The 14,168-nt window shown below is 41.2% G+C and overlaps 1 protein-coding gene across 2 annotated transcripts; it reads left to right on the plus strand.

The window, feature by feature from the left end:
• The first annotated feature begins 364 nt into the window (after positions 1–364).
• LOC106599804 (ubiquitin-conjugating enzyme E2 variant 2) lies at positions 365–12,791 on the plus strand. Of its 2 annotated transcripts, none has more exons than XM_014191134.3 (4): positions 365–505; positions 9,058–9,227; positions 11,705–11,830; positions 11,975–12,791. In XM_014191134.3, the coding sequence occupies exons 1-4, from the start codon at positions 490–492 to the stop codon at positions 12,119–12,121; spliced, it is 459 nt and encodes a 152-aa protein (XP_014046609.1). In that variant the 5' UTR covers positions 365–489; the 3' UTR covers positions 12,122–12,791. The 2 variants fall into 2 exon arrangements, with proteins under 2 accessions (XP_014046609.1, XP_014046610.1); XM_014191135.3 differs by having other exon boundaries at positions 9,058–9,206.
• Positions 12,792–14,168: the final 1,377 nt, after the last annotated feature.

The raw sequence follows: 14,168 nt of genomic DNA on the forward strand, positions 1-14,168 counted from the left end.
TACAGGCAGTATGCACTTAGAACTACTGTGTGTTACCCAGCCTAGACCAAAAAGAGCAAGCATAGCAAAAGCATAGTAGACAGGAAAAAGTCCCTAGAAGGTAGAAACCTAGAGAGGAGAGGAGATCTGGCTGTACCAGTTTGAGGTACTGTATGTTCATAGCATTCTCAGGCTTATTTAGTAGCTATGCAGTTGGTGTAATGTGCCCCTCTACTGATTGTCCCAATGCAAGACCACCTTGTCAAGCCACATTCTTAGTACGCCTTTTGGCTTTAATTGAATATTGTCCACCTCCCAGCTTTAATTGAATCTTGTCCAACCCCCAACTAAAACCCCTAATTAGTAGTATATAGTCGAATCCTTGGAAAGAACCAGCGGGTGGGAGCGGTTTCTGCATACGTGCCTGAGGCCCAACACACCCCTATTTCATAGACTGCGGTCAAATAATCGTGATGTCACATTGTGTGCTTCTGGATTTGGCTGAAGAAGATGGCGGCCTCCTCAGGTTTGTCTGCTACACTGGGAAATATGTAAAGATTCTAAATGTTATTTGTACGTGTGAGTCATAGTATGTATTTACTTGAGCACAATCTGAAAGATATGCTGGGGGTCTGAAATGCTTGCAGCAAGCTAGCTATCGGCTATTATTGGCGAAGGTTAACTAATTTGTTAGTAACAAACTGTTTTGCTAACAGCCACCAGATTTATCTGACAATGTGTATTTTCATTATATGAAGTTGGTCACAAACTAGCATAATGATTTGATAGGAACCTAGCCTGCCACCAAGTAACTTAGCGTCTAATAACGTTAGTATATATAGCTAACTATGTTCGCTTGCTAACTTTGATCATAGATGTTACAATTAGCTTGCTAGGTAAAAGCAAACAGAATTTGCCCTCTTTAAGAATACTGGTTTTCATAATTTGCTAGCTAATGTTACTCCACATGTGCGCGCGTCACTAGTTACAGAATGATACAGATGTGATTGAACAAAATATTTTTGATATCCATTATTACTGGAGTTACAGTTTACCGAACTGTACTGGTTAGCTGAGGAACTTTCAATTCAGTCGATACTTGTAAAAATATACATTCTGAAAACGCTTACCTGTACCTATGTTTGTCCTGTACAACCGTGGTCCTGCGGTGTGCTGAAATTCATACCTTTAATAACATCGAATATAACCATTGACTTTTTTGCTCAACTGTAGACATAGCGGCCTTGACTATGTACGTTGAGAATCAATTGGCACATTCGCGCAGAGTTGAGCAACACAAATGAGGAAAAAGTCAGTGGTTGTATTCAATGAAAGTTTTAATTTAGTATGTATTAAAGCACTCCTCAGAAAGACCGCGGTTGTACTGGACAAACAGGTTTAGCGATGGTATATTGGTCCGTTAATACAGGACTAAAGGCCCACTGCATTACTTTTGTTTAGATATGCTATTTTTATTATTCTGATTTTTCAGGGGTTGCTGCAGCACCCCTACTTCCCGCGGCTATAATCATATTGTAGGCAGTTTTCAGAATTGACATTTTTACAAGTAACGTTATTGACTGATGGTGACTCAATGTTGTTGCTATCAAATCGCACGACCGGTTACAAAAACTCAACTCCGCCTCAATATAAGAGAACGGAATTGAGCATTCCACCAACGGTTTGGTGTAGCACCGACAATTCTAGACCAACCTTAACTTGGCAACATTATCTTCGTTCTCGAGCTGCCAAACATGCATCTTCTAAAATGGCCGTGTCCAGTTGCATGTGGTGCGTTTCTATGTAGAAAATGTTCCGTTATTAAAATAAATATATTTTTATTCAGGAAGTTATCCAACAGTGTGTACTACATCTTGTCAATTTCAAATCTTCTCTCATTGATTGAGACAGATGGGTCTAATACAAAATTGATACAAATTCACATACACCAAATACAACATTCACATTACCGTTACTTTTTTAAATGTACAAGCCCTTAACCAACAATGCAGTTTTTTTTTAAAAGCACGAAAAATATGCTAAATAAACAAATGGTAAAATAGTAACACAATAAAATAATGAGGTTATATGCAAGGGGTATCGGTATCGAGTCAACTTTATTTTCAGGAAACTTAACTTGTAAATATTTGTATGAACATAAGATGCGGCAACTGAGACATAAACTGAACAAGTTCCACAGACGTGACTAACAGAAATGGAATAATATGTCCTTGAACAAAAGTATCTGGTGTGGCCACCAGCTGCATTAAGTACTGCAGTGCATCTCTTCATGGACTGCACCAAATTTGCCAGTTCTTGCTGTGAGATGTTACCCCAGTCTTCCACCAAGGCACCTGCAAGTTCCCGGACATTTCTGGGGGGAATGGCCCTAGCCCTAGCTTTATGTTCAAACTCACAATCAAATATGCTTCCCACAAATAACAGTCACTCTGGTTGAAAGTTTATTTTGATTGGCCATTTTCTGCATTTATCAGAGTGCCATCAGGTAGCCTGATTTCAGATGTCCATGTAAACAGGATTATTAGGAACATTTGTTCTTCTTGTAAAGCAAGTAAACATTTTAATCAAACTACACTGCTCAAAAAAATAAAGGGAACACTTAAACAACACAATGTAACTCCAAGTCAATCACACTTCTGTGAAATCAAACTGTCCACTTAGGAAGCAACACTGATTGACAATACATTTCACATGCTGTTGTGCAAATGGAATAGACAACAAGTGGAAATTATAGGCAATTAGCAAGACACCCCCAGTAAAGGAGTGGTTCGGCAGGTGGTGACCACAGACCACTTTTCAGTTCTTATGCTTCCTGGATGATGTTTTGGTCACTTTTGAATCCTGGTGGTGCTTTCACTCTAGTGGTAGCATGAGACGGAGTCTACAACCCACACAAGTGGCTCAGGTAGTGCAGCTCATCCAGGATGGCACATCAATGCGAGCTGTGGCAAGAAGGTTTGCTGTGTCTGTCAGCGTAGTGTCCAGAGCATGGAGGCGCTACCAGGAGACAGGCCAGTACACCAGGAGACATGGAGGAGGCCGTAGGAGGGGAACAACCCAGCAGCAGGACGCTACCTCCGCCTTTGTGCAAGGAGGAGCACTGCCAGAGCCATGCAAAATGACCTCCAGCAGGCCACAAATGTGCATGTGTCTGCTCAAACGGTCAGAAACAGACGCCATGAGGGTGGTATGAGGGCCCGACGTCCACAGGTGGGGGTTGTGCTTACAGCCCAACACCGTGCAGGACGTTTGGCATTTGCCAGAGAACACCAAGATTGGCAAATTCGCCACTGGCGCCCTGTGCTCTTCACAGATGAAGCAGGTTCACACTGAGCACGTGACAGATGTGACAGAGTCTGGAGACGCCGTGGAGAACGTTCTGCTGCCTGCAATATCCTCCAGCATGACCGGTTTGGCGGTGGGTCAGTCATGGTGTGGGGTGGCATTTCTTTGGGGGGCCGCACAGCCCTCCATGTGCTCGCCAAAGGTAGCCTGACTGCCATTAGGTACCGAGATGAGATCCTCAGACCCCTTGTGAGACCATATGCTGGTGCGGTTGGCCCTGGGTTCCTCCTAATGCAAGACAATGCTAGACCTCATGTGGCTGGAGTGTGTCAGCAGTTCCTGCAAGAGGAAGGCATTGATGCTATGGACTGGCCCGCCCGTTCCCCAGACCTGAATCCAATTGAGCACATCTGGGACATCATGTCTCGCTCCATCCACCAACGCCACGTTGCACCACAGACTGTCCAAGAGTTGGCGGATGCTTTAGTCCAGGTCTGGGAGGAGATCCCTCAGGAGACCATCTGCCACCTCATCAGGAGCATGCCCAGGCGTTGTAGGGAGGTCATACAGGCACGTGGAGGCCACACACACTACTGAGCCTCATTTTGACTTGTTTTAAGGACATTACATCAAGGTTGGATCAGCCTGTAGTGTGGTTTTCCACTTTAATTTTGAGTGTGACTCCAAATCCAGACCTCCATGGGTTGATAAATTGGATTTCCATTGATTATTTTTGTGTGATTTTGTTGTCAGCACATTCAACTATGTAAAGAAAAAAGTATTTAATAAGATTATTTCTTTCATTCAGATCTAGGATGTGTTGTTTAAGTGTTCCCTTTATTTTTTTGAGCAGTATATTATATTAATCTACAGTTGAAGTCGGAAGTTTACATACACCTTAGCCAATTACATTTAAACTCAGTTTTTCACAATTCCTGACATTTAATACTAGAAAAAAATCCCTGTCTTAGGTCAGTTAGGATCACCACTTTATTTTAAGAATGTGAAATGTCAGAATAATGGTAGAGTGATTTATTTCAGCTTTTATTTCTTTCATCACATTCCCAGTGGATTAGAAGTTTACATACTCAATTTGTATTTGGTAGCATTGCCTTTAAATTGTTAAACTTGGGTCAAACGTTTCGGGTAGCCTTCCAAGCTTCCCACAATAAGTTGGGTGAATTTTGGCCCATTCCTACTTACAGAGCTGGTATAACTGAGTCAGGTTTGTAGGCCTTGCTCGCACACACTTTTTCAGTTCTGCCCACAAATTTTCTATAGGATTGAGGTCAGGGATTTGTGAAGGCCACTCCAATACCTTGACTTTGTTGTCCTTAAGCCATTTAGCCACAAATGTGGAAGTATGCTTGGAGTCATTTTCCATTTGGAAGACCCATTTGCGACCAACCTTTAACTTCCTGACTGATGTCTTGAGATGTTGCTTCAATATTTCCACCAAATTTTCCTGCCTCTCGCTGCCATCTATGTTGTGAAGTGCATCAGTCCCTCCTGCAGCAAACATAACGATGGTTATTATGGCCAAACAGTTCTATTTTTGTTTCATCAGACCAGAGGACATTTCTCCAAAAAGTATGATCTAGGATATAGGACTCGTTTTACTGTGGATATAGATACTTTTGTACCTGTTTCCTCCAGCATCTTCACAAGGTCCTTTGCTGTTGTTCTGGGATTGATTTGCACTTTTTGCACCAAAGTACGTTCATCTCTAGGAGACAGAACGCATCTCCTTCCTGAGCAGTATGACGGCTGCGTGGTCCCATGGTGTTTATACTTGCGTACTATTGTTTGTACAGATGAACGTGGTACCTTCAGGTGTTTGGAAATTGCTCCCTAGGATGAACCAGACTTGTGGGGGTCTACAATTCTTTTCTGAGGTCTTGGCTGATTTCTTTTGATTTTCCCATGATGTCAAACAAAGAGGCACGGAGTTTGAAGGTAGGCCTTGAAATGCATCCACAGGTACACCTCCGATTGACTCAAATGATATCAATTTGCCTATCAGAAGCTTCTATAGCCATGACATTCTTTTCTGGAATTTTCCAAGCTGTTTAAAGGCACAGTCAACTTAGTGTATGTGAACTTCTGACCCACTGGAATTGTGATACAGTGAAATAATCAGTCCGTAAACAATTGTTGGAAAAATTACTTGTGTCATGCACAAAGTAGATGTCCTAACCGACTTAACAAGAAATTTGTGGAGTGGTTGAAAAACGAGTTTTAATTAATGACTCCAACCTAAGTGTATGTAAACTTCTGACTTCAACTGTAACTGTCCACAATAATCGCATTATTGTGTGCATGAAACCATATTCATTGTTTGATAACCATATTCATTGTTTGATTACTTCATGGACCAGAAAAAGTATTTATTTAAAAAAACTGAGCATTTTCTGAATTCAAACGCACCACCAGCATCTGGACACAGAACATACAGTATGTTTGGCCGAAAAGAGTACAAAGATAGTATCGCCAAGTTAAGGTTGGTCGAATATTCTCTGTGCTACACCAAACTGTACCTAACCTGAAACTCCCAGTAATGGATACCAAAACTGTTTAGTTCAAATCACATTATCTTGTGTAACAATCAGTGCCTTCAGAAAGTATTCACACCTCTTGACTTTTTCCACATTTTGTTGTGTTACAGCCTGAATTAAAAATGTATTAATTTAGTTTTGTCACTGGCGTACACACAATATCCCATAATGTAAAAGTGGAGTGTTTTTGGAAATGTTTAAATTAATTAAAAAGTATCCTTTTGTTATGACAAGCCTAAATATAAGTTCAGAAGTAAAAATGTGCTTAACGAGTCACATAATACGTTGCAAGGACTCTCTGTGTGCAGTAATAGTGTTTAACATTTTATTCCCTCTTCCGACTGTCCATCAACTCCTGTCTGAACCCTACGTCACAAACAATAACACATCGTAACGCAGCAAGAGATGGTTTCGTCGCTGTAGCACATTCGTAGATCGATTTATAGCCAGTAATCTAAAATAATTAATAGATTTTAAACAAACACCATTTTCTGTTTGTCATAGACAAACCGTACTCATTGTTACATCCAGGCTGTATCATACGGTTACATCAAGGCTGTATCACATCCGGCCGTGATTGGGAGTCCCATAGGGCGGCGCACAATTGGCCCAGCATCGTCCGGGTTTAGCCAGGGTAGGCCGTCATTGTAAATAAGAATTTGTTCTTAACTGACTTGCCAGTCTTGTGAAATCCATAGATTAGGGCCTGATTCAATTATTTCAATTGACTGATTTCCTTATATGAATTGCAACTCCGTAACATTTTTGATACTGTTGCATGTCGCGTTTATATTTTTGTTCAGTATAAGCAGTGATTAGGAGACCCCAAATTATCTTGCATTTTAGACAATACATTATAAAATATGTGGTTTGCCTAATGTCTCTTATGTCACATTAACATTTCAAGTGAATATACTTAGAAAGTTTACTCAGACATCTTATGAGCATTTTGCATGCATTTCATTTCAAAAACTCACATTTTTGATGAGGTGCGAGGCTCTTTCATAGGAGTAGATTACCGTTTTTATGGGCTGGTGAGATCAGCCATTCACAGGTGTAATTTGATGGTTCAATTACAAAGATTGGACCCCCCCCCCCCTTTACCTCCAGAACAGCCTGAATTCTTCAGGGCATGGAAACGTTACTCAACCTGAGATGACAATGTAAAAATCTGTCCTTCTGCCCCTGAGCAAGGCAGTTAACCCACTTCCCCGGGCGCCGATGACGTGGATGTCGATTAATGCAGCCCCCACGCACCTCTCTGATTCAGAGGGGGTTGGGTTAAATGCGGAAGACACGTTTCAGTTGAAAGCATTCAGTTGTGCAACTGACTAGGTATCCCCCTTTCCAATTTGAATGAAGGGACCTAACGTGTGCCAGGAAAACATTCCCCATACCATTACACCACCGCCAGCAGCCTATACCGTTGACACCAGGCAGGATGTGGCCGTGGACTCATGCTGCTTACACCAAATCCTGACTATGTCATCAGCATGACGCAACAGGAACCGGGATTCGTCAGGCCATGTGTTTCCACTCTTCAGTTGTCCAGTGTTGGTGATTGTGTGCCCACTGGAGACGCTTCTTCTTGTTTTAGCTGATAGGAGTGAAACCATGTGTGGTTGTCTGCTGCAATAGCCTATCCGTGACAAGGATTTACGAGTTGTGCGTTTCGTGATGCCGTTATGCACACCACTGTTGAACTGCGCCGTTATTTGTCTGTTTGTAGCCCGCCTGTTCGCTTGCACAATTTTTGCCATTTTCCTTCGACCTCTCTCATCAACGAGCTATTTTCGCCACAGGATTGCCGCTGACAGGATGTTTTTTGCACCGTTCTCGGTAAACCGTAGACACTGTCGTGCGTGAAGCCCAGGGGGGCGTTTGTTTCTGAGATACTGGATCAGGTGCTCCTGGTACCGAACGATCATACCACACTCAAAGTCGCTTAGGATACTAATTTTGCCCATTCTAAAGTTCAATCGATCAGTAACTGAATGCCTCAATGCCTGTCCTAACTGCTTTACATAGCAAGCCACGGCCACGTGACTCACTGTCTGTAGGAGCGATCCATTTTCGTGATCGGGGTAGTGTACCTAATAAACTGGCCAGTGAGTGGGGGCTTTAAAAGTTTAAAGGTGCAATATGCAGAAATCGCTCTGCCAATTCTTTGTTGCTAAAATTCTAATAGTTTGTCTAATTTCAATAAAAGTTTGATTAAAAAAGCAGTGTATAGTGTAGACAATCATTGTACCATGTAAACCACTGTGAAATATATTTTCAGTAATAATGTATTTTCTGCTGTTTGAAGCTAGTTACAAAAACGAAAGTAAAAGACACAAAACCAAAACTTATGCACGGGAAGCATAGAAATAGTGCACAAGGAACAGATCTACCGCTTCTTGCGGATTTGCTTTCAATGAGTGACATATTTTGGTCGGGTCGCCCAAAAAGTGACATTGCAGCTTTAAAATCGGCAGAATTTGAATCAGATTTTTTGGGGAGTGGCAGCAAAGATTGAATATAGGGGAAACACTGCTTTCACAGTTTGCTGTTTGCGTGAAGGAAATTGCCCCCTGCCAGGTCTGATAGTGCAGTGGTGGATTTTGAGGAATCATGACAGCTGCATTCCATTACTTTCATAGCCAAGCACAGAGTGCCATATCTCTGGTTCCACTCTGGCATGCAGAATGATCCAGAACACAACACCCACACTGACATACCCCACTCAAAATTGCACATAGACATGTATCTCATTATTCCCTCTCTGGAATCATGTAGGATGAGGTTAGTCCTGTTCCATCACTAATTATCCAGTGTTCAATAGGCTACGGATAGTGTTAGGATGATCACTTAATGATGAATGTTCATGGGGTCAGATTGGGAAGATCGAGGCAGGTCAGAATTTGATACTTTGCCATCAGTGTACAGTTAAAATGGTAACCTACACTGACATCGCATTTACCCATTAGAAGGAAGTGTTCATTCCAGTGACTTACAGCACAAGGGATGATGACAGTGGTAGTTGGTTGCCTGTTTTCAGCCACTAGCAAATACTAAGTTCAAGAAGTAGTTGCAGATAACTTGAGTCAGCCGTTTTATATGGTATTGTTGTGCAGTGTTGCGGCCTGAACAGTTGTTAGCATGGGGGTAGCATGGACAAACCCGCCCCAGCATAACCAGTCTTCTAGTTTTTAATCTTGTATTGTTTTTATTTCAGGAGTTAAAGTTCCACGTAATTTTCGCTTGTTGGAAGAGCTTGAAGAGGGTCAGAAAGGTGTTGGAGATGGGACAGTCAGCTGGGGCCTTGAAGACGATGAAGATATAATGCTAACGCGGTGGACGGGCATGATCATCGGACCGGCACGAGTAAGTGTGACTGCAGCAGGAGTAAGTAAGAGTTGTCTACGCGCCACATTACTGTGTAAGTCAGCTGAGCTAAAGTAACAAAAGTCTCAGGCAAGGTTACACAGGACTTAATGTTTGATCAGATGGTGGATAAATGAAGATGTCCACTCAGACTGTTTACCTTTTGAAAAAAATGTTCCTTTCTGCTTAAAGAATGACTGCCCCTAAAAAAAAAAAAAATTATTTGGAAAAAGAACGGGCAAGTATGCTTTGCACGGTCCGGTGCCCCAGGTGGGCGGAGACCTTTCCTTAGAGCAAGCCCCGCCCACCCGGGGCACCGAGTCACGCAAAACAAACTCGCCCACTGGAAGGTCTTCCCCAGACAGTGGTTAGTACTTGCCCATGGTCAGGAAATACCTACCCTAGGGAAAATGGACTTCCATAAAGTTGTTCAACAATCTTGGCCAAATGCCAAGGATATGGATTAAGTCCGACGAGCTTCTGCTTGGGCTGTTAACCGTCAAAACTCAGACAGGTGTGTTGATGGTTAGTATGTAGCTACATTTTGTTAGCTAATAGCATTATGTCATTATTTGATAGCCTAGTATCATAGCGGCATAGCCTAAATACATAGCCTCTCCCTTACATGTAATGTGAGAGGAAGGTTTGCATAGCTAACGTTGCACCTGAGGACAGGTTTGATCCCTGCTAACTAATGTTAGCAAGCTAGTTATCTCATAATCAAGCAAACATGACGACATGTTTGATGTAGCTTTCTTTCAATAATGTTTAAACTCGAACTGGCTAGCTACTGTCCTTGTTTGTTGTGATTGATTGGAAAAGACACAACCAAGAAACGCCCACATTAAACCACACCCCCAAGACAACTCTCATTTGCCTTCTGTCATGGTATTTGTTAATGAGCATTGATGAAAAACGAGGCCAAATCAGGAAGTGCAGTTGACCTTTAATGGGTGACTGAACTGCCTTTTTTTTCCTAATTTCTTTTTACCCCCTTTTCTCCCCAATTTCGTGATTACGAACTTGTCTCATCACTGCAACTCCCCAAAGGGCTCGGGAGAGGCGAAGGTCGAGTCATGCGTCCTCTGAAACATGACCCGCCAAACCGCGATTCACCCGCTCACTAAACCCGGAAGCCAGCTGCACCAATGTGTCGGAGGAAACACTCTTCAACTGAAGATCGAAGTCAGCCTGCAGGTACCTAGCCTGCCACAAGGAGTCGCTAGAGCGCGATGAGCCAAGTAAAGCCCCCAGGGCAAACCCTCCCCTAACCCGGACGACGATGGATGCCTGCAGGCTGATCACGGCCGGTAGTGACACAGCCTGAGATCGAACCCCAGGCTGTAGTGACGCCGCAACACTCCGATGCAGTGCTTTAGACTGCTGCTCCACTCAGGAGGCTCTGTACTTCCTGTTTTGCCCTAATTTTAGATTTGGTTAATTAAGAAATGCTAGGGGCCAAGACTGAATTCAAACATGAGTTGGTTTCGTGGTGTGGTTTGATGTGGGTGTCTCTTGTGTATGTTTGCAGGTAGAAGAGTTATCCAAATTATTTCGCCAATTAGCTTCAGCCGGCTGGTGTCTGACCGTGGCAGTTGGTTTGACTAGTTTGGCTATTTAAGGACCGTCAATAAATTACACAATGTAAATGGGACAATATTTTAATGTAGAACATCTTTTAGTTTTCTCATAATACTTTGAATATATGTATATATATTTCTACAATTTTATAGTTGGTTTGAGGTTTTTAAATAATTGAAATTTGGAGCTTTTGGAATTGAAACATTGTCCCATATACATTGTGTAATTTACCAAAGATCCCTAACTTACCCCATAGGGATATCCAAAGTCAATTCAAATTTACCACGAGCATTACGATTGGGTTGTGTGCAGCTGCACTCGAAATTGATGATTACTTGCGTGCTGCCAGCTGTGGGCATGTGGGCAGGATTGAAACAAACCCAACATTTATTTATTTTGTGATGCAGTCATGACCACAAATCTCACAAAACTCTGGTTTGGACAAGACTGACTTCATGGCCAAAAGTATCCTATTTACATGTTGTAGTACATTTTTACAGTAGAAGAAATGTTTCTGACTGAGATTGATTTTCTAAATGAGAAGTTGTTTTTTAGGAGCAGTTGCTTTTTAAGGGGGTAGCACTCCCATAGGCACCAATGCATTAACAGCTAGGTCTGGTCTGCTTACTTTATTGACTGTATATGAACCAAACAAAATAGCGAGTGGGATGTCTTGCTTCCTCTTTTGTCTCTGGTTTGATTACCGAATCACCTCTGTAACATAAGCACCTCTAAACGTGTTTCCACCAGGGAAGTGGAAGTGTAATATATGTGTGTAAGACCACACTGTGGCAGAATTGTGTTCTTGAAAATTCTTGAAAAATAACCAGTAAGTCAAAACAGGCATTGTAATGTACATAACTGATCACCTTTACCCTGACCAAGCAATGTTTTTGTTTCTTTGTTTTGTTTTCCAGACTAATTATGAGAACAGGATATACAGTCTGAAAGTGGAATGTGGTCCAAAATATCCTGAATCGCCACCGATCGTTAGATTTGTAACAAAAATTTGCATGAATGGGATAAATAATTCCAATGGGATGGTAAGTTACATTACATTCAAATTTTTGCTCGTACAAATGATATTGGCCTAAATCTGTTGTTGAATTATTAGTGTATATATGTTCTGGTAAATGAGGTGCTCTTCAAAGGATGTTCACTGATTTGCCGCTCTCTCTCTCTATCAGGTGGATACACGAAGCATACCGACTCTATCTAAATGGCAAAATTCTTATAGCATTAAAGTTGTTCTTCAAGAGTTAAGGCGTCTAATGATGTCCAAGGAGAACATGAAGCTTCCACAACCACCAGAAGGACAAACCTACAGCAATTAATTGTTCACGGATTGTTTACTTTTGACCCCTATTGTCTTAAACCTTATTCTCTTATAAAATATTCCCTCCACTATTCCAATAATTTAGACTGAGAGCAAGGTGGGATATTCCTAAAATTTGACATTCCTTCTAGTTAGCTCATTCTAGAATGTCCCCACTGCGAGTGAAATGATGTTTTTAAGAACACAGGTGAACATAGTTATTCCTCTTCTATTGACGTTAGTGTTACCATTCACTTTCTGATCAAGAGATGTATCAAGTTGGCTTCCCAAGGGAAGCATAGCACCAGGTGGATACCCAAGTCAAACAATTTATCTTTCGAATGGCAGGTCACTGAAATAAAAAATTGAGATGTGTGTATGATGGCATGATCCAACTAAGAAATAGACAAAAATACACAAGTTGTAATTTGTAGGTACATTGAATTATTATGAAGATTAAAATGTGGCTGTAGGCCAGAAGTAGTGTCACCGGGTGTGAAGGATTTGTTTTCTATTTTCTATTTTACACAATGCTAATGTTTCTGTCCTGCAGCTTTTTGACTTGTAACCGACCTTAAAGGCTGTTTGGTTCAGAAAAAATACCCCTTGCATTTAACTTTTAGTGAAAATGACAAGTGTATGTATGACATTGTGATTTTTCTGACATTAAAATCACTATCTGAAAAACATGTTGCAAACTGGATACATTTTTACTCAATCTATTAGGAAATATCTGTTGAAGATGAAGATTATACTGTAACAGTTATTTAAGCAATAAGGACTGAGGTGGTGTGGTAAACGGCCAATATACCACGGCTAAGGGCAGTTCTTAACACAACGAAACGCGGAGTGCCTGTATACAGCCCTTATTCGTGGTATATTGGCCATATACGGCAAGCGGTACTGGAGCGCCAAGTCTAGGTCCAAAAGACTTCATAGCAGCTTCTACCCTCATGCCATAAGACTCCTGAATAGCTAATCAAATGGCTACCCAGACTATTTGCATTGTCGTCCCACCCCTCCCCCCTTCCCCCCCACCCCCTCTTTTATGCTGCTGCTACTCTCTGGTTATCTATGCGTGGTCACTTTAACTATACCTACATGTACATATTACCTCGGTTAACCTGTGACCCCGCACATTGACTCTGTACCGGTACCACCTGTGTATAGCCTCGCTACTGTTATTTTACTGCTGCTCTTTAAATATTTGTATTTTTTACTTAACACATTTTTCTTAACTGCGTTGTTGGTTAAGCATTTCACTGTAAGGTCTACTACACCTGTTGTATTCGGTGCATGTGACAAATAAAAATGTATTTGATATACCACAAACACCCTTATTGCTATTATAAACTGGTTTCCAACGTAATTAGAGCATTCCAAATAATGTTTTGGGTCATACCCGTGGTATCCGCATTCAGGGCTCGAACCACCCAGTTTATAAAATGAAATAAATTCTGAATGTCTTGTACTGACCTGTCTAACAGCCAGATTATCAACACTATCAACGATTCTCAAAAATAAGTTAAATATATTCTAGTTTATGTCCATCTGTGATGCGATATATACACTACTGTTCAAAAGTTTGGGGTCACTTAGAAATGTCCTTGATTTTGAAAGAAAAACTCATTTTTGTCCATTTAAAATAACATCAAATTGATCAGAAATACAGTGTAGACATTGTTGATGTTGTAAATGACTATTGTAGCTGGAAACGGCAGATTTTTTTATGGAATCTCTACAAAAACAAGAATTTCTAAGTGACCCCAAACTTTTGAACGGTAGTGTATATATAATATTTCATAGATCTTGTTAGCCTTGATATACAATTGCTTTCATGCTTTAAATGGGGTTCAGGGATTAACCACTAGCAATTGGCACAAAAAACAATTACAGTGGTGATATCAGGCCATTTGGACAGTGTTTAATAGCCATTTGCCAAGCTATAGCAGATAATTAGAAAATGATCCATTAGCTTGTGTTTTCAGTCCCCATTTCTTCATACAGTTGAGTTTCATGTGCAAAAGGCCATTAACTTTGATTAATAATACTGATTAATTCATGAT

Source organism: Salmo salar, chromosome 03 (assembly GCF_965601325.2).
Source record: "Salmo salar chromosome 03, fSalSal1, whole genome shotgun sequence".
NCBI classification, from domain to species: domain Eukaryota; kingdom Metazoa; phylum Chordata; class Actinopteri; order Salmoniformes; family Salmonidae; genus Salmo; species Salmo salar.